Raw genomic sequence first — 23,160 nt, 5'->3', positions numbered from 1 at the left:
TTCAACATCAAATTCTCTACAAGCCTAGCAGGAGAGAACTGACACATTTCACATTAGACCTTTAAATTCAAATTGGTGTAGAACATCAAACTTAAAAAGAGAACTGGACGTCAAAGATCACAACTAAACCTCAATTTTGGTCCTAAAATGGCAGAGTAGATAACAATAGCAGAACTAAAACTCCCCTTCCTTTTTCTCCTTTATAGATCCCTAACCTCTACAAGAGGAAAATCTGATACGAACATACAAAACTAGATTTTGGGCAAAACTCAAAACATAAACACCTGGCCATAATTTCGTGTCTCAAATGTTACTTTCTACATTGTCTTTGATTTGGGAGTCTTTTTCTTGAGCTGTCTCCTTGGAATTGAGTTCTTCATGCCAATGAAGAAGAGCAATGCCCCGAACAATGCCAAGTTCTGCAGAAGAGATTCATTAGGAATTCATCAAATACATACCAAAGCGGGAGAGGTAGCAGAGAACATAGATGAATTAGGAAAGAAGTTTGGAGTAATGAATCAAAATTGCTAACCTGTGTGAACTTTGTGAAAAGCTGATGAAATTCCTTCTTGTCAGCATCATAGTTGTAGAAGTCGTACAATATTGGAGTAACAACAGCCTGGTGCAGAAGCTGCAAGAAAGAGAAGAAGTAACTCTTAAATTGGTCAACTTCTCAAAAAAAGAAAATCTTAAATTTGTTTAGTAAGCCAAACTGCCAGTTCAAAACTGGAATATATAGACTTGTGCACACCAGAAGATAAGCACCAAAAGAACTGCCAAAGATGAATAGAAGGCCTCCAAGACCCTTCACAGCTATGGCAGCAGCAACTAAATGCTTAATCTATAAATAAAAACAGCAAGAAATGAATTATTCAAACAGAACTAATAAGCAAAATAAAATAAGAATTTAAAAGAAAAAAAGAAGAGATAACTAGCATGGAATTAGTATCACTCACTTCAACTGGTGGTACTTGAAACCCTGTATTAGATGAAACATGTCTTGAGAAAACGTTAAATTTTGGTGCAAAAGACTTTGCTGCAGGGCCACCGTCAACACCAAAATCATTGAACCTGCAGTGAGCAAGATTTAACAATGATAAACGGAAACAAACCTCGCAGCAAAGCAAATGTCCCAACTGTTACTGAGCTAAGAACATCTTATGAGAAGCATTTGGAGGAGATGAGCAACTGGGTTAAGAAATTTCTTTAACAAAAAAAGAACGCAAAATAAGCAGAAACGGTCAACTGATTGTTCCCAATGAGAGTTCCTAACATAAACATCTATCACCTAATTTAAATTGCAAAGAGATAAATGCCATATGAAATAAAGACAAGTCATTACAAATATGTAAATATCGTTAAAATTCGACATCCCTATTGATCCTATATATATATATATATATATATAAAAGCAAAATCACATCTTTTTAGTAATACAAAGAGGCAATCTATGAGCTTTATTATCAACCAAAGAATCAAACAATAAAAGAATACCTCTGGCTTAAACCAGACCATAACAACATAATACAACCATCAATAACTAAACATCCAAAAACCCTAACTTGCACTATCAGATCCAAAACCTTGAAGAAACCAGAAAGTGAAATCTATAAATTTTATTTTACGTTTAAAAGCAAAAAAAATCACTACACCAAAACAATCACCAAATTAAATGGGAAACAGTTAAAACGGAAAAACAACAACCTAAGACATTGACTAAACAAACATTACATTCACCAACAAATTTAATTGCATCTCAGTTTTCACTGCAAACCAAATAACCTCAATTAAATCTAAAACATAATAATAATAATAATAAGAAGAAGAAGAAGAAGAAGAAGAAGATTGCAATCGTAGAAATCAGATCTAAGAGAAGTACTACTTACTCTTGCCAAGCAGAGAGAATGAACACAGAAGCGAAAAGCACTCTCCCAACGAAAGAAGCGAAAGCCATTACTGTACGGACGGAGACACTTCTTCAGAGTTCAAAATTTTCAAATTTTGAATTGTCTCTGTTTTTTTTCTCAAATCGAGACACAGCCCAGATATAAAGGGAGCAAATCGAGGGACGGCGCTTTATATTTTCTCACCAACTTAATTAAATGAAGAGTCACTTACTAAGACACCCTTGAGTTCTCCATTATTTACATTTTGATCCATGATTTTTCAATTATAGCAGTATTAATTCTTTTACTATGCGGCTGACAAATAATGTATTTTAAAATAATTTTTAAGGTGCTAAACTGATTTAGAATAAAAGTGAAATCAAATTGTATAGGTTAAAGAAATTGTAATAGAAATCTTATATTCTTACAGATAATTACTAAAAAGTAAAGCATTATGAAAGTCTATGTCCAGCGATTTTAAACTGATTAAGGACTGAATTGTATATTAATGAACTTCAAGGGTGTTATACAATTAGTTCATATACAAAAGTAGACTGAATTCTTCTTTTTTTCCTTTCTTGTTCATCAAAACAAAAGGAAGTATTTTCTTGGGTGCTCGGGCGCCTAAAAGCTCTGTCGGCAGCAGGTGTAATCTTGCGAGTACAGAAAAGAATACAACTCGGAGAATTCAAACGACGTGTTAGTAATTGGAAAACTGCACGTCGTTGGACCAATCAGAATGGTTTGTGATGATGACGTGGTGAAATGCTGAAGCGAGTGTACGAATTTAATAAAGTTGAGAGTGAGTAAAGAGATAGGGGTTCTGAATCATTGTCGTGTTGGAGGACAGTGGTGTATCTGCGTTTTGGAAAAAGTTAAAAAGCCCCATAAACGGTGTCTGTGGAGTCCCAATTTTTACACTTGCGCGCTTTCTATTGTAATTGAATTGCTTCTTTGCGCGTTTATTTTTAATTTTATTCTTCTTTTCTTTTCTTTCCTGGGATCAAATAAACTGGGCGGATGGAATGCAGTAATACTTCCACTGTCTCAATTTAATAGTTTGTTTTTTATTTACATACGAATTAAAAAAACAAAAAAAAGGCACTAATTTGTGTTTTTTTACTGTAAATTTTTTAATAAAGTTATGTTCATATTAATCAATAAATAATATTATTATTTACTAAACCAGTAATTGACAAATTAATTAATTTTTGTAACGGATGAAGAACTTGTTAACTGTCAATTTAGAATGAATAATGTATTCGTTTTTTTGCAATAATAATGTTTACATGTTTTGAGCAATACCAATCTTACAATTGTTATATAATTTTTTAACTCACTTTGAATATCTATTAGTCAACTGTTTTTTTTTAAATCACAAATAAGATATTCTAATATTTTATGGAAAAAGAAACTACCCATTTTATGATTAAAGAAAATGAGAAAATCTCATCAGAAGGAAAAAAGATGAAATGGAAAGATTTGTTTAAAATGTTTAACAAAATAAGACAAACTTCTCTCAAAAAACAAAATAAAAGAAATATGCTGTGATTGGCAACATTTTGTTGATGCATGTATCCTAAGTCCTTTTAATTTATTGATTATTTAAATAATATAAATAAAATTTTTAGATCCATTTATAATAAATTATAACTATATTATATGAGATATTATTCATTTTTGCCCTTTTCGTATGTTACGGTTTTATTCTCTTTACAGATTCGATAATTTTTTAAAAACTCATCTATTTTAAATTTTAAACCAAACACGTTTACAATTAAAAAGTTGGCTAACCTAATATTTTAAATTCTAGGTTGATGTTGTACAATGTCCACATATTGCAAAAAGATATTTGACGGAGCAAGTAAGAATAAAGTAACATGAATATTTCTTTTCAAATGTTGAATTTCATAATTTTTATAATCTTACATAACAGATCTTGAAGCACTTTGATCCAACGACCAAAACTGTAATTACAGGAAAAGAAAACATGGGTAGATTTTTCCTTTTTCTTTCTATTAAAATTTTATTTTCACAACTTGCTTCAATAAAAGACATTTTGTTTTCATGCTAAAAACATTAGATTTATTTGTTTATATATAAAAGGCCAGCAATATTAGACCAGGGGCGTAGTTCCAACAGTCAATAGAAAAAAAGAAAAAAGAAAACAAGCTCAGGCATGGCGAACTTTATAATTAGAATCTACAGTCGTGGTATGAACGTGTCAACAATTAGCTATGTTGATTAAATTTTTGCAAACTTCAAACATAAGTTTTGGCAAAAAAGAAAAGTACAGATCTAATCAAACAATAAAAAAAACCCAAAATTCATGTGTTCTACCAAATCAAAAAGCATTTGCCAACGAATTTAACAAGATATGTAAAATGATGTCGAGTTTCATCAGGAAAAAGAAAACAGTAAAATAGAAGATAAAAGATGGCAGGATGTATGTATGCGACTGCACATGTTTCCATTGGATCCCAAAAAAATAAATAATAAAGTCTGATAATTCAGGGACAAAGCTGATGACTTTATATAGTCTTTTATTTTATTTTTTATTTAGATTTTTCCTTTTCCATTTACTATTAATATAAAAATGAAAATTTTAGCGGAATGCCATACTTCCTCATCAAGAAGGAGATGGGTGGCCATGTGACTATAACATCTCACCTTAAAACTGCAAATTCAAACAGGGATCGGATGGCAGCTGCTCCTCAAAACATTAATTATTTATTTATCCACTTACTGTTCCTGTTCTGTCTGCGTTGCCCAATTACGTAAATGTCTGCACAAGTGGTTAGAGGCTAGAGCGCTTTGTTATTATTATTATTATCGCCGAAGCAGTTATTTTTTGTTATACAAAATTAACGATCGAATATCTTATAGTTTACAACTAAGAAAAATGTGGTACGTATGTAATTACATTTCTGTATCAGTGTTACCCACATCAGATCTGTTAATTGTATTAAAGAAATTAATTCTTCTAACTGTTAGCTTAAGTAAACGGCTCTTAAATATGACCATCATGATCATTAATTAATCTTTTAAATTAATTAAGGTCTCCTTTTAATAAGCATACCCACCATTTCTAACCCGCACATAGTTTTATTACAACAGCACATGGAAATAATACGAGCGCAAAAGCATTATTAGTTAATAAGACACTAGTGAAGTACAAAATAGTAATTAGTATGCTTGATATAGCTAAGAAAAATATTAAGATGAGTTAAAACATTTAAAGATTTTAATCTCAAAAGATAAATATGAATGCATTTATATTATCATATTAGGATTAGTTCCTTAATACATACACATACTCAATTTTTCATTATAAATAAAATTTCTCTAGTTGGATAAATTTCAGCAACAATATTAAATTCTAGAGGTATATTAATTGAATGCACAAAATGGAGTATGTCGTGGCAAGAAATACAGAAAGGATGAGGACATGCACTTGGGAGTAAGCAAATAATTATTTCAGTTGAAAATCAGATTGAATAACATTATAAATATTGAAAAAATTGAATTTTTAGAAAATAATAAATTGAGTCTAACTGAAAAATTAAAAAAAATAAATCAAACCAGAAAGATTGGATTTAGTTTTAATTTTAAAATTTTTAATTACATTTTAATATTTGAATATATCTAAAAAAATTTATTTTAAAATAAATTTATGTTTTACATAAATACTGATAAAAACAATTCTTTACTATAAATAATTAAATGTTATAAAATATCAAATTATATAACAATAAATAATAAAATTTCTGTCTGTTGAATCGTAACATTTTTTCTTTTTTGACAAGAACTGAACTTAATCGAAATTTATGTGGTTTATGTTTCTTTAAACCGATCCCAAAATTGAATTGCAGATAAAATTAGAACCTATCGGTTGGGTTTGACTGACCCCTAAATGCACCTACACTCTGCACTATCTTCTGTCAATGGACTCTTTTTTTCTTTTTTTCCTTTGGGTCCCTTTTTCATTTGATTATGCTATTTATACAAGTCTTAACAGGATGATGGCGTGTCTTGTCATTGGAGTCAAGACTAGCAGTGGGCATTTATATGTTTTAATATATTATTATTATTATTATTATTTTTGAACTGGATTATATATATAAGGTTATCTTAGATTATCAGTAATTTATATCGTTTTAATAACATTGTTAAGTAAGTTACGGATATTAAATTACATCTTTATTTTGTCTTTTTATTTAAATCGCAACAAAATCACAAATTTAAAAGATATTTGTTAAAATAAAATGAGATATTAATTTGCTCTATATAAATAAATTAACATAATATATTTTCGAATTTTCTAAGATTAAAACCTGTTAAAGGTTAATTACAGAAGTTAGATTATTATTTGTGAAAGTTTAATAAATTTTAATTTGGAGTCCCCCGTTTTTCGTTAAGTCTACATTAACGTGCAAACTGGCCAAGTAGAGAAAAAATAAAAATAAAAATCAAACTAAAAATGAGCGTGTCCAACTAAATAATAAAATATTCCCCGGTTCGATCTTGATCTGTGTGCGCCCTACTAGCTACTTGCCCCTATAATTGACCCATAAAGACCCAACGACCAACCCCCTTGTTCTCCTTCTGCTCTCGAGCCCGACGCTTCAGTGCTATTATTAATCCAGAAGAGAAGAACAAAAGGAGAGAGCTCAGCTCAGATATACCCGGATTTGAGAAACCACTTTCTCCTCACAGCAACCAATGGGGTTCTTCTCCTTCCTCGGCAGAGTCCTTTTCGCTTCCCTCTTTATCCTCTCCGCTTGGCAAATGTATGTATCCTCTCCTTCTCTTTCTCTCTTAGTTTCTTCTTCTTTAGATCTATTATCTCTTTTTATTTTTATTCAATATTGATTTATGTGTTTTCCCTACGTCTTTTGATTTTGGATCCGTGCAACGTGTTCTCTCTACTTGATTATGTTTTTGGATGGATTGACATAATAGGATTTCTCATGTTAATAGTATAGTGTTTTTTTCTTTTGTACTTTTTGTTACGCTTTTCACTCTTGAATGTGTGGGTTTGATTATATAGCTGCGGAAATCTGCTATTTTATTGCTTGTGGAATTGTTGAAAAGAGAAAAAGGAGGTTCTGCTTGCTGTGTATATCTGAAGAAATTTTAGAAACTTGCTGCTTTTTGAGTGATATTTATACATGCCATCTTAGGTCCAAGCTTCATTAATTTGGAGGTCTTGCTTTATAAATTTTGAGCATAAATTGTATGTTAGCACTAAATCATTATTTCAGGGTCAATATTGGGATAAACATTGACTGGAATCCCCCTTTTTATTTTTAATGATTATTATTATCAATTGATTCAGTACTTAGATTGTTCAGAGTTATAAAATGTTGCATTGCATGGTTGGGCAACTTTTAAATTGCCAGCTGTGTTAGAGAGTGAATGTGTGGGATTTGCATAATTAGCTATCAGTCTGAAGTTGAATCAGACAATTTAATGAAATGGCTCAAGCTAAAACTTTTCAGGATATTGATATGAATTGGTTTAAGAAATCATACGTCAAGACGAAAAGAAAAGGCATCAAAACAACATACATAATTAAGTCATTGGAAGAATTTGCTCAATACGGATATTGGTTTACTAACATGTCCTAAGATGAGCAATATGGTGTATGTTGCGATTTATCATGTGATGCTGTGCTTGAACCCCAAAGCTCAGCAGCTTCTAATGGCTTGTCTGTTGTTTTCTTCTATGCTTCATATTTTAATTGGGTAATATATAAATATTTTGCACATCTTAAAGCTGGTAAATCCTGAAGTGGAACACTGGCGCTTATTTTTCTATTTATCTGTCCTGATATGCCCTGTATTCAGAATAAAAACCAGGCATTTAATCTGCACTTACCTTGTTCATACGTATTTAGGTTCAATGAATTTGGCGAGGATGGTGGTCCTGCTGCAAAGGAGTTGATACCCAAGCTTGCAATTGTGAAGAAACACCTTTCCTCCACACTGGGGGTAGGATTACCAGATATCGATGTGAGACATTATCCCTCCTCACGTTCTTGCATTTACTTTTCATTGTTTCTTCTCTTCCATCTTGCTAAGTATGGTTGTTTTACAAATTGGGATGCAATTTGCACAGCCTAGAAATCTTGTAGCAGCTATTATTTTCCTGAAGGGTGTCGGAGGCCTTCTCTTTGTGTTTGGCACCCCATTTGGTGCAAATCTCTTGGTAAGGATTCCCTTCCTTTTGGGGCTTTATTTGCTATTTATTTTCTTAACGTGCTAAGAAGTTATTCTGAATTTCTCCTAGCAGCTGCTGTTGATTCATGTAATAGTGAATGAACTGATATTCTGTTTATGTGTTTGCTTTAGCTTCTCCACTTGGCTGTCTCTTCTCCACTTCTTTATGACTTCTACAATTATGGAATCGATGAGCCTGGGTTCTCCATTCTCCTAAATGAATTCTTACAGGTGTGTTCTTGTCCCTATGACAATTCCATTTAGCCTCTCCTTATGTTTCAGTATTAGTTCATGTATTTATTTTGAATTATTGTTTTACATATGACAATTTTTGTTTGTTTGTTTTATGATGCTTTGGCAGAGTGTTGCACTCTTTGGCGCATTGCTCTTCTTTTTAGGGATGAAGAACTTGATTCCAAGGAGACAAATCAAGAAGAAGGCCCCCAAGGCAAAAGCGGGTTAAGCATGTCAAAGACTCAACATTAGTGAATACGCCGAATAGATTATCTATGCAGGTGCTGAAATTAAATTGGGTGTCGACGGGCTGCACATATGATTATATCTATGGATGTCTTTTTGATCTCTCTACGCCAGAACAAAAATTTGTATTTCTTTCTTTTTTGGGGTTGTTAGATTTGATAGTGATAATTAATGGGGCGAGATATTGTCATCTCACAGCCTGAATTGGCACATTCATACATTCCATTTTGTCCAATAGAATTTCTGTTTAAGCAAAAATATTTATGATTCTCATGAGTTTGTGGATGTTCTGACTGTATGGATCATTATATTTCTTTGCTCTCTTAGCTGTCCTTTACAATTTGCACCCCCCTGGTGCAATAAAGAGAAGCTTGTGGAGTTGATTGTATGAATATGAGGTTGAGCTGGAAAAGTGACAAAAACTTATATAGATAATCGGTAGCTGACCAGAAAATTGCAGAAAGGAATTTTTACCTGGTCTTTTGGTTCTAAATTTCCGTTTCCTTGTTTTGATCTTTTATGCTGCTGCTAGCCACTGCTACTTAAACAGAAAGTGGAAGAGGGATATGAACTCTCTTTTGGTACAGAAGCTTAATGAAACTAGCATCTATGAAGAACTGCCCGATGTACCATGGGGAATTGCAATGGCCTTCCCTAAAATGGCTTCCAAAAGTCCGGCTAAAAGTGGTTTTCTTCACTGTTGATGCTAACAAATAAAAGTTGATATCTTCTTATTTTTTGGTCTATGCGTTCTTTTTCTCAAAGAAATTGAAAAAGAGAATACGAGGAAGATGCTTCCAATAAAAACTTATAGAGTTTAAAAGTTAAGGCGGAGAATTCAATATAAATTTTTAAAATTTTTTCAAAAAAGTCTATAGAATTTATTGAGTATTTAATTAAATTTTTTATAAAGTCTTTAAAAATAAGTCAGTATTTAAAAAGTCATTAACTGTTATAGGCATGAACTTTTATATACTTTTAATAATGTTTTATGCATTTTAATGAATAAATTTTTTAATTTTTTTTATATTTTTTCAAAATTAAAAATAGATTTTGTTTTTGAAAACTCAACTTTCTTTTTTTCAAATTCTCCTGCATTATCGTTTTTATTTCTCTACACTATATTTTCTATCTGAAGAAATATAAGAAATTGGATGAAACTCGAAAGCCAAAAATTATTTAATAATAATATTTTTTTATACTCAAACATATAAAAAAATTAATTTAAATTTTTAATTTAATTTTAAAATAGCTCTCATAAAAAAATATGAATTTTAAATAAAACATTTAGTAAATTATTTTGAGCAAACAACCCCACCATATATAGACTTTTAGATTTTATTAAAAAGACTATTTGGATAATTTTTCTTTTTGTAAATGTAATTGTCGGTATAGGTATTTATCAAATAATTAGTAAGCGTGATTATTATTAGTTTAAGTATTTATCAAATAAGTAATAAATAAAAATAACATATCTGACATGAATTTGGTAGTTTAATTAGAGATAAATTATAATATGATAATTTTTTTTAAATTATTCTCTTGGTAAAAAATAATAAGTGTTTATATTGTGTGGTAGACAACTTAAAAATGATATGAATTGTACACAACAATAAAATGAAATATGTTACTTGTGTCTAAAATAGCGTATAACATTACGTGGAATAATATTTAAAGTAAATGTAAAAAAATAAAAATAAAAATAAAAATAAAAATAAATCGTTAAATTTATTTTAAAATAATTAAATAATAGATAATAATTATCTAAAAAAATCTATTAATATCTATAAAAGTATTTTTAAGTAAAATTTGTAAAAGTTATTTATAAAATCATAAATTCTGTAAAAATTATTAAAAATTCAGGAACTCTTTAAAAGTAATTTATTTAAAAAAATCTATAAAAGTCTTTAAATTTTTTTATTAAATACATCCTCCTAATTACCACACTTGTTTTTATATTCTCTAACGATGGAACAAGGAATTTAGTGGTTTGTTTTATTTATCAATCTATATATATATATATATAAATCCATGACATAATTTAAACTGCCAAGGAACCTTTGCAATTGAGTTTTTTTCTAAAATTTTGTCTGGAAATTTTGAAGTAAAGGCTAGAGACCCTTCAATTGGGGTGATAGTTCCCCGGGAGATGTAGTGGCCAAGAAATCTAATTTTTATTTGAAATAAAGATATCTTGGACTTTGAAACTACTAGACCATTTTTCTTAACAACATAGAAAAATGTCTCCAAGTGTTTGAAATGTTGCTCTAGAGAATTTGAAAATATCAACACATCATCGATATAGACAATGCAAAACTTTGAATAAGGATTGAAAATGTCATTCATGATTTTTTGAAATTCAGAAGGGCATTTTTTAATCCGAAAGGCATTACATTCCATTCAGATCGCCAAACGAAAAGCGTTTTGTACCTGTCTTTAGGATGAATCTGGATTTGCCAAAATCCTGATTTCATATCAAACTTTGAAAAAATAAAAGCAGAATGAAGCTTTTGAAGAAGATTGCATTGAGCTTAGTCTATAGCACTGATATTCCTACTGCTTTGAGGAGTATCGGGTACTAGGTTTTTGGAGGGCTCAGAAGTTGCTAATTTGCTAAGCTGTTCCCTGACTACTCTAGCAAACTCAGTTTGCTTCTGAAATTGGTCTTGACTAGGCTTTGAGATTTGGTAGGGTTTGAAGACTGGATTTTTGAGCTTTTCTGTTTGGCTTATTTCTTTTGGATGACCAGTATTGGGAATTGAAGTGGTGAAGATTGTAAGAGGTTTTTGAATTTGGCTTTCTATCCTAACAAGCTGCTTCCCTATTGTGTTAAGATAGGTATTCGAGAAATTGTTCTGTTGAACAATATTCTTGACATTTTTCTTAAGCTCCTCTCCTACTAATTTGTAAGGTGTGACTTTAATTTCTTTTTCTCCATAAGGAATGGTTATTTTCCTAAGGGGAGGATGTTCAGACTGGATGGTTTGGTTTTCTCCGATTTTCCACTCTGGAGTCTTGTTTCTTACAGTAACTGGATTAATAAGTTTTTCTTTGAAATGATAAAGAATACTGTTTTCTTTGAAATAAATCTGAAACCAATCAAAAAATTTGATTTGGATTTTGTTTTATATGCAAAATTGGTAGTATCTTTCTTGGATACTGTCCTTTTCTTATAAAAAATGTTTAAAAAACCAAAGTTTTTTGGAATGGTTTTTCTTTGAATAGAAATCTTTATGTAAAAACTTTTTATTGATTTGAAAATCTTTTGAAATCATGTTGATTTCTGCTTCTAGATTTTGAGTTATTGCAGATGGTGATGGTGAAAAGGGGGTAGAGACGGTCTCTATATCATCATCTTTTTTTAGTTCATTGTAAACGGGTCTAGGAATATTACTTTGGTAATCAACTTCTCTGGTAATGGGCTTTATTCCTACCTGGACAAGGCTTATATAAATGTACTTATAGTTTTTTCTTTATGCTTCTGGATGGTCTTTGGATTCAAAAATAAATTTCTTCAAAAGCCATTGAAATCTGAATATCTCTTTCTTCAGTTTTGATAGTAAAATCAGTTTTGAAGAGAGGAAACTTTGAAAACTCATAGATTTGCTTCTTTTGAATCCTGGGTATTTCCCAATCATCTGGATATAAATATATTAATTTCTATGTATATTTATTTTTGATACATTTGATTTAAATTTATATATAACTTTATAACTTTTTATTTATTTATTAATTAATAAATTATATTTCTAATTAAACACGGACTCCGATTTTAAAAAAATAGCATGTTAATTATATTTTACTATTATATTAATTAATAACTAGTTTTCTAATTAGATAATAATATTAATTCTATCGTAAGAAATAATATATTAATTATATTTTAATATTATATAAACTAATAAATTAATTTTTAGTTAGATAATAATTTTAATTTTAAAAATAATATTTTTAATATTATATTTAATAATAAATTAATTTTTAATTATATAACAAATTTTTATTTTTGATAATAAGTATCAATTATATAATATTAAATAATTAATAAATTTTTAAAAATAATTTTATATTATTATATTAATAAAATTTTTAAAAAATGAAATAATTAGAAATAATTAATTTATTATTATTTTTTAAATATCATAAATTAATATTAAATTTTGTAAATTGTACTAAATTAATTTATAAACTTAACTTATATTTAAAATAATAATAAACCGTCCTATGTATGAGTAAATCATCAGCTAATTGACTAATTTTAAGAGTACTTTAGACTATTAGTTTAATGTTTTATAATAATGCGAAAAACGCTTTCTAGTTTAATTTCTAAAGAAATTTTCCAAAGAAATAAAAAGAATTTCCTTTTCAATAAAAGTTTATAATGAAACAAAAAAAAAAAGGATGACGCAGTGATTTGAACCAAGGCAACGACGTCCTTTAATGGAGCAAATATATTCTTCCATCAGAGTGTAGTTTGTTCGGAAACTAGAAATCGCAAAACTCGAAAAGAGAGAGAAGCTGAAGAAGTGAAGATAGCAACTTCCAGCTTCACTGTTCTTAACTGCCAATGGTATAAGTAACACTCATCAACAACAATTCTCTCTTTTTCTGCTTAATTCGACTCTGTTTTAACTTTTTGTTTCTGATTTACCGGCAGGATTACTTGAAGACAGTGGTGCCTTCACAACTCGTAGCGGAGCGAGGCTCCAATTTAGTAGTCATAAATCCAGGTAACCACCGCTTTTACTTTAATCCCTTATTCAGTTTTTATTAATACATATATGTAACCAAGTTTTGATTGTGTTATTTTGGCTATAACTAAATTAGGCTCTGCCAGTGTCAGAATTGGCCTTGCACCACAGGACACTCCTTTTAATGTCCCTCATTGTATTGCTCGCTACTCCTCTCAATCTCCTAAATTAAATGTTCGCGATCAGGTCTTTTTACCACTTCTCTGCTCTTATTTTTTTTATGATTTTTTTATTGTATATTAATGTTTAATTTTTGGTCCCTCTCTTTTTTAGATGCTGAATTCTCAGGTTACAACTGCACAGCACATGGAGCGGGAGAAGGCATATGATATTGTAAGTCATATCATGTCCTGTTTATGTTGATTTCCTTTTTCTTTTGTTGGCTTTTACTTTTTAATGACACTATATAGTACAGTAGGTGTTTGGTTGTTCTGTGAATTGATCTCTTTTTTTTTTTCCCGTTGTTTTCCACTTGTTTGAAGATTGCTTCATATTTGAAGATACCGTTTCTAGATGAAGAGGTTGCTAACAATTCTTTCCCACGCAAGGTAATGTAGATACATTTTCTTTCGTGCTAAGTGCATAGGATTAGAAAAAATAATTGACACAATGCCAAATTATCAATTCATATGTTTACTGAAATTGATGAGTAATGTGTATTCTTCAGATAGGACGGGTTGATGGATTCAATCCACAGAGTGGAAGGAAAGATGTGGCTTTTACATGGACTAATGTGTATGAGCAGGATACTAGTTCTTCTTTGGCATCAGGTTATTTAATCTTGTTCTATAGTTGGTTATTATTTATGAGCTTTTAATTATAATATTTCCTATAAAAAGCTTTAATATGTGTTTGGCATTCTGACTTGCACATGATTAATCGTCCATTAGAATTAATGCTTTGAGTTTTCCAATTACGAATTTATATTATTTTGGAAACTACTCCTATATACTTAACTCGCTGCAAATTATTTGTGCAGAAAGACCAACAAATGAAGGTCAGATTGGTGGCTCCTTAGAGAAGCTTGAAAGCACAGATGCTAAGGGGCCTAGTACAAGTAAATACCGAGGATTCATATGTGGTGAGGAGGCATTACAAATATCTCCTACAGAGCCTTATTGCTTACATCGCCCTATTCGAAGAGGTCACTTAAACATTTCTCAACATTATCCCATGCAGCAGGTATGGTCCTTGTGTTGATTGGCTTCCTACTCATAACATGCATAAATTGTTAGTCTTCAACTGGCATTAATGTGTACATTTTAGGTAGGGGAATTGAGGTAATGCCAGTTTTGTTCTTAGGTTACACCATGCTTCCACTGGGGGTCACTGCATCTGATTTAATTCTGAAAATTTTATTGTCTATATCTTAATAGTAATTGACTTGTCATCTTGACATAAGAGTAGTTTTAGCATTTGGGATTGGATTTTGATAGAGATTATATTCTTGACATAAGACTTGTCAAATTTTATTGCCAAGTGTAATACTGATTTTGTTATGTTCTGAAGTTTTAGCATAAACATGAGATTTTTTTCTGATTTTCTATGATTACTTTCTTATTGCTTAGGTGCTCGAGGACCTGCATGCTATTTGGGATTGGATTTTGATAGAGAAACTGCATATCCCTCAATCTGAAAGAAATATGTATGCTGCTATCCTTGTCTTGCCGGAAACATTTGACCATCGAGGTAATGACTGTTTGATAGTTTTTTCTATACAGATCACTCAGATCTTGATATCTTCAAGTTTACTGGTTGATGGCTGTATGTCAATTAACATTGTTGCATGATCTATGCATTATACATTACTTATTATATTTTGTCACTTGTGATAAGCAGAAATAAAAGAAATGATATCTATTGTGCTACGAGATTTGCGCTTTAGCTCAGCCGTAGTACACCAGGTTAGAAACCTCTTCCCTTATTTTTCTTTTATTTCTGATTATCTTTTGGTCCCAACATCAGAGTATGGTATGTGTGGTGGAGAAAGCTTGTATTACTGAAGAATCAATTGATGTGTTCCATAACATGCATATTTCTGGTATTTTCTTTTGGTTCAGATATAATACAAATGTACTAGATTGGATGGGATCCTTTTTCTTTTTGTTATTTTCTTTCTTAAATTTCTCCCCTTGTGCATATCAAATTAATTTTGCTTCCCTGAGAAGCGGTCAATTTTTTTAAGTTATCAATTTATAAAGCAATATGCTAGTGCATGAAAAATAAACCTGGCATTTGATTTTGTAAAGTACAATCTTTTTCTTTTGTTTTTGGTTTCTTTATACTACTTGCCCAAAAATGCAGTTTAATTTAACCCATATTTACCACCACCACTGACAATGCATTAACTTCCCATGTGATTCTACAGCATGTTTGGTGGTTTGATAAAATATGGATATGGAAAAATTAATGTATTATCAATTCGCTGAGTGAAATTGCTTCTTTTTATTTTCTCCCTTAAAAAAAATGGATGGAGATCCCTTCATGCCCTGTTTTGAAACACCCTCCATGTTTTGAATCTTTTATTTGTTGCTTTGAGTCTCTTCCTTTCTAATGAGTTCCATCCAGAGCATTTAGATTATTATTAGTCTGAATACAGCAGAATGTGCCACTTGTCAACCATCATTAAAAAATAAAAGAAGTGCCACAATTTTATTTAAAAATTGTGTTCGTGAATATAATTCTGTTGAATGATCTCAAAATAGAAATGCCATAATTTTGAACAGGTATAGTTGTAATGGGGATAGTTCTACTTCTGTTGTTAGAGCTTTGAATGAAATGTGGTTGGTGATGTCAGAGCAATTGTTTTGCATACTGTTGGTTTTGTTTTGATGTTTAATAAATTTATATTCTTTCATCTTCACCACAAAAATATAAATTCCTTTCTTTCTGGAAAAGAAGAAACTCATTCACTTTCTTTTTTCAAAGCCGTGCAGCAGCTCTTATCATCTAAAACAACCGGAATTCTCCTTCTGAGTATTGGTTTCATTTTCTAGTGTTGAATATTTCCCTTCAACTCCTTCCATAAATATTAGTTTTTTCGCTTGCATTTGGTGTCTATTTCTGTATTCCAGTCAATTCATTTTAGTCTGGGAACAAGAATGGAGAGAGTGATACATAAAGTGAGATTGATATAACAGCAGTTCTTTCCCATTCACTCACTAATATAGGTAGTCTTGTTTATTGATCTGCTTAGAGTTGTGGTTTATGCTCCGAGTATATAATGATCATTCTCTGAAAATGATTGTCCCAGGAAGGTCTTGCTGCAGTTTTTGGGAATGGGTTATCAACCGCTTGTGTCATAAATATTGGTGCTCAAGTGACATCCGTTATCTGCATTGAGGTAATATAAGCAGTTAAGTTATTATATACATATGAATTCTACAGATGAGCCAGACATTGCTGTGCAAATATGCTTGTTTTGCCAATTCTGATTTGAGGGGTTTGCAGTTTACAGCCCCATAATATTTGGTAGGATGGAGTTAAGGGTATGATTTTTCAATGACCACAAAGGTGTTTCAATATGCATTTGCTGTCAATTTAAAAAAAGTTCCAGCTATAGAGAACTTTTAATAGAGAACCAAAATTGTTTTTCTTTAGGAGGCAAAAGCTTGTGCTTTTCCTTTTATTACTATTGTTGCCATGTGAGGACATAACCAACTATTTTTTTAACATCTCCACCAGAGCTTTCAGAATCACCAAAATCATTGTTGTGTTACTTGAGACATATTCTGGGCACCTATCTCACCACCACTGCCATCAGTACTACTACCTTTATTATCACACTTTCAGGTTCCCTGTTTACCCTGAATGGTAGTCTCTTTGTAATGCAATCATTGTTGCCCTCTTCAGTCATAAAACATTTATACTAAATGATTCCTTCGTCATCTTAAAATCATGAACTCCACCTGGATGTTTCAGTAGGAGCATTTGGTCCACAAGCATTGCCACTGCAATCTTACTTCACACATTGTTACCATTCGTGCCCCTTTATCATACTCCTGCATTCAGCAAAAGACAAGGAGAATATGTTGTTTTCTGTCTGTAGCTTCTGCAGTTTGACTCTGATAAGTCTGATGTGTAATAACTACTTTCATCTTTGGTGTTCAGGATGGAGTTGCTCTACCTAATACAGAGAAGACTTTGCCCTTTGGTGGAGAGGTTCAAATTTTGCTTTCAATTTTGAATTCATTATTCAAATATTTAATTGGTTTATAAGCTTTAGTCTGCAAGAAAATTGCTGTTACTTTTTCTAAGGATGCTTTACTGCTGTTCTTAAAAGGCAAAGATTTTTATTCATGTGTTTTACACACTATACTGTTTACCTGTTATTGTCAATCAAAATTGTTAGGTACTGTGTGGCTGAAGAAAATATTAGACTTTTTGATTGAGAAATGAGGACTATAACATGAAATTCTGTGGAATAGATTGCCTTTTGTCATTCTAAACTACCTCCTGGGAGGATGGAAAGTTTCCTTACTCAAGCAGAAGCGAATTTTGGGAATGTTATTACTATGATATTTTAACTTTATAACTTTCACTCCGTTCTCTGATAAGTTATAAGTGCGTGATCAGCATTATATTTAACATGGTATATTTTGTTCAAATGCAATATCCAGTAGCAGTAAAATTATATTGTTTACACTTTTACTTACGGTTTGTGCTGGTGTTTTTCTTGGACTGGTTAACTAATTTTGTTTTCTCAGGATTTATCAAGATGCCTACTCTGGACTCAGAGGCATCATCAGACATGGCCCCAAATTCGAACTGACATTTTGACAAAGCCTTTGGATCTCCTGATGCTTAACAGACTGAGGGAATCCTATTGTGAGATCAAGGTGAGTTTATTTCGCCTTTTTACTTAATCTCTTTCTGTAAATTGATTACAATTTACATCACAGAAAGCAGATTATAACCATCTTATCAACTCATTCTGTTTTACAGTTGCCTTTAGGATGAAAAATCATCATCTGTTCTATTCATCTCTGTTGTGCTGTTAATCTTGTGAGGAAATTTTGGGCCTACTTCTCTTAGGAGAAGACGTTAGTTGTCTATGGATTATCTTGTTATACAGTTTTTTTGTCCTTGGAACAATTTTATCTTGTTTGAAAAGGCTTTAACTCATTTTGATCTTTGAATGTGTGGTTTTTCCTTCTAAACATTATATCCTATGATTTTATTTTGTTATGATTATCTTTTCTTTTCTGATAGCCACATAATATCATAATTCTTGTTACCTAGAAGTCAAACCTTGAGATGAGGTTTTTTGTGGTTAATCCTCTTTCTGCTAAAGCGTTTCGCCGGAAATTCTTTCAGTAGTACATCACAAATCATATACATTATGTTGTGGATGGATTTTGAGTTTTTTGGACTATGGATTTGCATCTGTAACAAATTCTTTGTTTCGGAATCACATGGATTATATTCACGAGGAATTGAGACAAATCCAAATTGAACGTGATCATGCAAGGCCTTTACAATTGTACTAAATGGTGACCCCTCTAAGAAGTGACAATTACTGATATTTGGACTGCATCTCCTTTTGTCTATAATTTGATTTTGTGTACAGGAGGGAGAGGTTGATGCTGTGGCTGTAGTTCAGTCTTATGAGGATGGTATGCCAGCTGGGTCTCATAAGACGAGGCTAAATGCTCTTAACGTATGTCTGCAATGATGATTTTCTGGATTAATTTTTCTTAACTGATGTTTAGCCAAGCAGTATTTATCTCTTGATGGTTTTTTCATACAGGTACCTCCTATGGGCTTGTTCTACCCAATGCTTTTGGTCCCAGATGTGTATCCTCCACCACCACGTTCTTGGTAGGAACATTTATTAAGTTTTCTTGCCTTATTCCAGTTTTCTCAATTGTATCAGTAGAACAATAGTACCTACTGCTTTTATTATTGCACCAGGTTCCATGATTATGAGGATATGCTAGAAGATACATGGCATGTAGAGTACCCTCGAAGACCTGACATGTCGGATGGCTTATTTCCTGCATTCAGTGGATTACCTATGTGGGATAGCTATCCAGTTTTTGCTTCTAAGCCTAAGAAAGAAGAGAAGGTTGGTCTTGCAGAAGCTATCACCAGTAGCATTCTCTCAACAGGTCAGATTTGCAAACAATTCTGCTGCTGTCCTTGGTTGATCTGTTAAATACTTACATGATTTTGGATTTGTGCTGGCAGGTCGTATAGACCTTAAGAGAAAATTGTTTTGCAGCATACAATTGGTGAGTTGTGATTAGAAGATTGTCTGCATGAGATTATATTCTTGAAATATGACATAGGTTTCTGTTGTTCTAGATTGGTGGAGTGGCTTTGACACCCGGTCTCATTCCTGTAGTGGAGGATAGGTGGGTTACAGTTTGATTTTAAAAGTAGAGCATGCAATCATCTGAGTGGTGCTGTGAGCATGATCTTTGTTTATGATATGGCATATTTCAAGACTGTTCAGAATAATAAATCAAACGATGGGGAAACATTAAACCATGCACTTATCTTTCTGGCTTGCAGTTTTGCTTGTTAACTGAAAGCAGTCTACTTAAATAAAGTTGAAAAGAAAATAATCCAAGTTTGGTTTGTTTAGAACTGGAATGGGATGCAGTTCTTGTGTAGGATTTCATTTTCTTGTTTGGTTTGCAAGGGATCCTTTTTTTTTAATGTGTTAGTATTTGAATGATTTGGATTTATGTTAAAATAACATCTATTCTAAGCAGTATATGTATGTGATTGCATTAAGTTTCATTAATTTTTTCCAAAATAAACCTAGCATATGATTATTGGGACCTAGACATGCACTTTGATTCCTATTCCAATTCCAAGAGTAACCAAACATGCCAAGAAAACCCTAACCTCTATTTCAGCATCTTCTAATTGTGTACAATTTTGTGAATCAATAGCTTATAAATCTATTAAGGTATGATAGAATGGCACATATATTGGAGTTCAAACTTCGGATAGGATCTACAATGTTTTCTTATGTTTAAAACAACTGCTAAGGAAGAATGTTATTACCTGCTTATGCAAATGAGTTTATTCAGTTTTAATGAATATAGACCTTAACAACTTTCTGTCCTTATTCATGTTCTCCTATCTTATTGCAGAGTTTTACATGCAATTCCGTCAAATGAAGTGATTGACACTGTTGAGGTTAGCTTATGCTTCTGTATTTTTCATTTTTATGATAATCCTGCACTATACATCTTTTATGTCCTATGTAAACAATGTGATTATTTTGTGTGCTACTTTTTTCCATTGCTTTATTAAGTTGTGGATGCCAGAGACTGATATCATCTGACCCTCTGTATGTTAAATAGGTTCTCCAGTCAAGAATAAATCCAACTTTTGTAACCTGGAAAGGTGGAGCAGTAAGTCTAGCACTCACTATCCTTGTCTTAACATTTTCCACTTTTCCTGTGACTGGTTACTGAGCACGTTTGTCATGATGATAAATGCTTTAGTAGTCTACATAAGAGAAAACAAAGCACTTGGAACATTTTCTGATGTAATTTGTTATATCTTTTATGCAATATAGTATAGGCAAAATTCAGTCAATTTGCAGTGTTCATCAGGTATTCCTTTGAGCTGCTATATATATTACTATTTTATCCTTTCACATTTTGTTGTGATGTATGTAAGTGAACGTTTTTTAGGCAATACTGGAGCGTAACAAATTGAATTTTCAATTCATGGCTCTATTAGTCTTCTATCTCATTACCACAATTATTGTCATGAAAGTGCACCAAGTTGTTTACATACTATACTTGGGTTAACTGGGGCAACCCTTGGATTGAATATTACAATCTTCATATGGTTCAATAGTCCGACTCTGATAACAGCTTAATTTTAGTTGATGGGTTAACATGGCATTTTGGACCGCCTAACTTCTTTTCTTTTTTCTTAATGCAGATCCTTGGGGTTTTGGATTTTGGAAGGGATGCTTGGATACACAGGGAGGACTGGATTCGGAATGGTATTCACATCGGTAGTGGCAGAAAGTACAAGGATTCGTACTATCTTCAAGCACAAGCGATGTGTTATATAAATTCTTAAAGGTGGCCTTCCCTTCTAGATAAGCAAATTCTAATTCTCCCTGGACAATTAGAAATTAATTATATTGTTAAATGCTTTTTTGGGGAAGCATACTTGGAATTTGCTCTCCGGATAGGTGATTTAGAATGCTGAAAGTACATCAAGATTCTCACCACCATTGTGCCCCAAAATCTTCCACTGACGTTCACTGCAATTATATTTTATCTTACCAAGGGTAGATAGTTCTGCCTTTTACCTTTGGATTAAAGATAGCGGCGTCTGCTGGAGGAGATTATTAAAGAGAGGAGAACCGACTCTTTTCTGCAGCTGCCAGACGGAAGGTTGTAATTTTCTTACCTGGCAATACATCGTGTAGAAATACCAGATTCTGAGATTGACTGACTGTAATTGTAAAAGAGACCATCAAATTTTTCAAGTTCATCAATTCCTGATTGTTTTTCTTTTGCTATATCATGGCTTTAGAACTTGGATATGAATGTTAACAACACGCCGCATTATAATATGGAGATTTTAGGGCAAATGGAAGTGGATAACTATTGCATAATAATAATGATTTTAAGCAAGTGAAAGTAAGTTTCGGTTTTCCTATCAGTTATAGTATAATGTGGGGAATGCATGGAAACGCTGGACACCGAGAACTTGTAGGCTGCAAAGGATGAATTGTTGATTCAGTTCTTGTGTGTTCACCGACTCGTAAAGGACTTCACCATGTAACGTATAGGCGTCGGCGTAATCTGGAGATTCATATATTCACATTAACCCAACTTAACCCTGTCAAATTAGAACAATTTACTTGATTGCTCGAAAATGATGTCTAGCCTATTTGTTGTTGAAACAACTTGATTCCTGCATGAGATTCTAGTCAAGTCAGCTCAATGGAAAACCAAAAGAAACCAGATATGTAGCCCACATCGATAAATGGAAACAAGACAATGTAAAGCGCCTCTTATATAATTGGTTTGCGCAGTAACGTAAAAGATTTAAAAGGGTCGGTTGGCTAATTATGCCACACTCATCCTTGTTCGGTGAGTGCCGTATGGCAATCAAGACATATGGCCGACATAATTTGTGGAACCTTTATAGGGTTGGCCCGCTTGGTCGACCCTCTTGTTCATAATATTCTCAACCTTTATTCTTCAATTCTATCGCCTCAATTACAACTTCAGCAGACATTAATTAAATGCTTTAATATGAATTTCATCTTTTAAATGCTTTAGTTCTAATTTCTACAGAGTACCAAAAGTTCTTGATGCACGTAATAAAATTTATTGATTATCAATTTTAATTTCTGATGAGTATCAACATTTGTTGATATTATTGTAATTTCCATTATGATTTCAATCTACTTGATTTTAGTAAAATTTAAAAGTATTTAATAATCTAATCTCTTATCCATTTAACCTTTATTTAAATCTTACTTTAAATTAGTGAGTTTTTAGAATTAATTTTTAACCGTTGAGCTGTTGCTTTAAATTATTGAGCATCGTTAGAAGAATTTTGTATTTTTTGTATTTTGAACTTAGTATAGTTTTTCATTTTATAATTCTGACATATTTTTTATATTAATTTCTATTTTTGGTATAAGTTAAAATTTATGTGATATTATTATTAATATTAATGATAATAATGAAATATTAGACATGAGTTATCCTTAAGAGTCATTGAGTTATTCCATGATAAAAAAACGATATATGGTTAAGTAAACAAATAGATAATCCAATAATAGATATTTAAAGAAAAAACAATAGATTCTTTTTTAATATTTTA

At 31.6% G+C, this 23,160-nt stretch overlaps 3 protein-coding genes and 1 non-coding gene across 5 annotated transcripts; 3 read left to right on the top strand and 1 right to left on the bottom strand.

Moving 5' to 3' along the window:
- Positions 1–2,093, bottom strand: LOC8276159. Of its 2 annotated transcripts, XM_002529261.4 has the most exons (5): positions 1,887–2,093; positions 957–1,071; positions 752–841; positions 533–631; positions 1–419 (listed from the first exon to the last, which is right to left on the bottom strand). In XM_002529261.4, the coding sequence occupies exons 1-5, from the start codon at positions 1,952–1,954 to the stop codon at positions 318–320; spliced, it is 474 nt and encodes a 157-aa protein (XP_002529307.1). In that variant the 5' UTR covers positions 1,955–2,093; the 3' UTR covers positions 1–317. The 2 variants fall into 2 exon arrangements, with proteins under 2 accessions (XP_002529307.1, XP_015580941.1); XM_015725455.3 differs by lacking the exon at positions 752–841.
- Positions 2,094–6,466: 4,373 nt separating this feature from the next.
- On the top strand, positions 6,467–8,863 carry LOC8276160. The gene is made up of 5 exons (XM_002529262.4): positions 6,467–6,676; positions 7,786–7,900; positions 8,007–8,096; positions 8,240–8,338; positions 8,469–8,863. Exons 1-5 carry the CDS (start codon positions 6,609–6,611, stop codon positions 8,568–8,570), a joined length of 474 nt encoding a protein of 157 aa, XP_002529308.2. The 5' UTR covers positions 6,467–6,608; the 3' UTR covers positions 8,571–8,863.
- Positions 8,864–12,959: 4,096 nt separating this feature from the next.
- On the top strand, positions 12,960–22,502 carry LOC8276161 (actin-related protein 9). Its single transcript, XM_002529263.4, has 20 exons — positions 12,960–13,157; positions 13,245–13,317; positions 13,415–13,524; positions 13,612–13,671; positions 13,821–13,886; positions 14,006–14,108; positions 14,318–14,520; positions 14,907–15,027; positions 15,178–15,242; positions 16,592–16,681; positions 17,449–17,499; positions 18,045–18,176; positions 18,908–18,997; positions 19,088–19,158; positions 19,252–19,448; positions 19,528–19,571; positions 19,645–19,694; positions 20,445–20,490; positions 20,658–20,708; positions 21,250–22,502. Exons 1-20 carry the CDS (start codon positions 13,155–13,157, stop codon positions 21,391–21,393), a joined length of 1,770 nt encoding a protein of 589 aa, XP_002529309.2. The 5' UTR covers positions 12,960–13,154; the 3' UTR covers positions 21,394–22,502.
- Positions 22,375–22,503, top strand: LOC112536415. Its single transcript, XR_003080440.2, has one exon. It is a non-coding gene; the product is annotated as a U11 spliceosomal RNA (small nuclear RNA).
- Positions 22,504–23,160: the final 657 nt, after the last annotated feature.

Source organism: Ricinus communis, chromosome 9 (genome assembly GCF_019578655.1).
Source record: "Ricinus communis isolate WT05 ecotype wild-type chromosome 9, ASM1957865v1, whole genome shotgun sequence".
NCBI classification, from domain to species: domain Eukaryota; kingdom Viridiplantae; phylum Streptophyta; class Magnoliopsida; order Malpighiales; family Euphorbiaceae; genus Ricinus; species Ricinus communis.
The sequence above is the reverse complement of the archived record's forward strand: the minus strand, read 5'-3'. Positions and strand labels throughout refer to the sequence as shown.

Coding starts and splice junctions, on each gene's coding strand:
- LOC8276161 (XM_002529263.4), top strand. Junction 13,318..13,414: donor TTTAGTAGTCATAAATCCAG/GTAACCACCGCT, acceptor TAACTAAATTAG/GCTCTGCCAGTGTCAGAATT. Junction 18,998..19,087: donor CGAGGCTAAATGCTCTTAAC/GTATGTCTGCAA, acceptor TTTTTCATACAG/GTACCTCCTATGGGCTTGTT.
- LOC8276160 (XM_002529262.4), top strand. CDS start 6,609: ATGGGGTTCTTCTCCTTCCTCGGCAGAGTCCTTTTCGCTTCCCTCTTT. Junction 6,677..7,785: donor ATCCTCTCCGCTTGGCAAAT/GTATGTATCCTC, acceptor ATACGTATTTAG/GTTCAATGAATTTGGCGAGG. Junction 7,901..8,006: donor TAGGATTACCAGATATCGAT/GTGAGACATTAT, acceptor CAATTTGCACAG/CCTAGAAATCTTGTAGCAGC.
- LOC8276159 (XM_002529261.4), bottom strand. CDS start 1,954: ATGGCTTTCGCTTCTTTCGTTGGGAGAGTGCTTTTCGCTTCTGTGTTC. Junction 1,072..1,886: donor ATTCTCTCTGCTTGGCAAGA/GTAAGTAGTACT, acceptor TGCTCACTGCAG/GTTCAATGATTTTGGTGTTG. Junction 632..751: donor CTTTTGGTGCTTATCTTCTG/GTGTGCACAAGT, acceptor TCTTTCTTGCAG/CTTCTGCACCAGGCTGTTGT.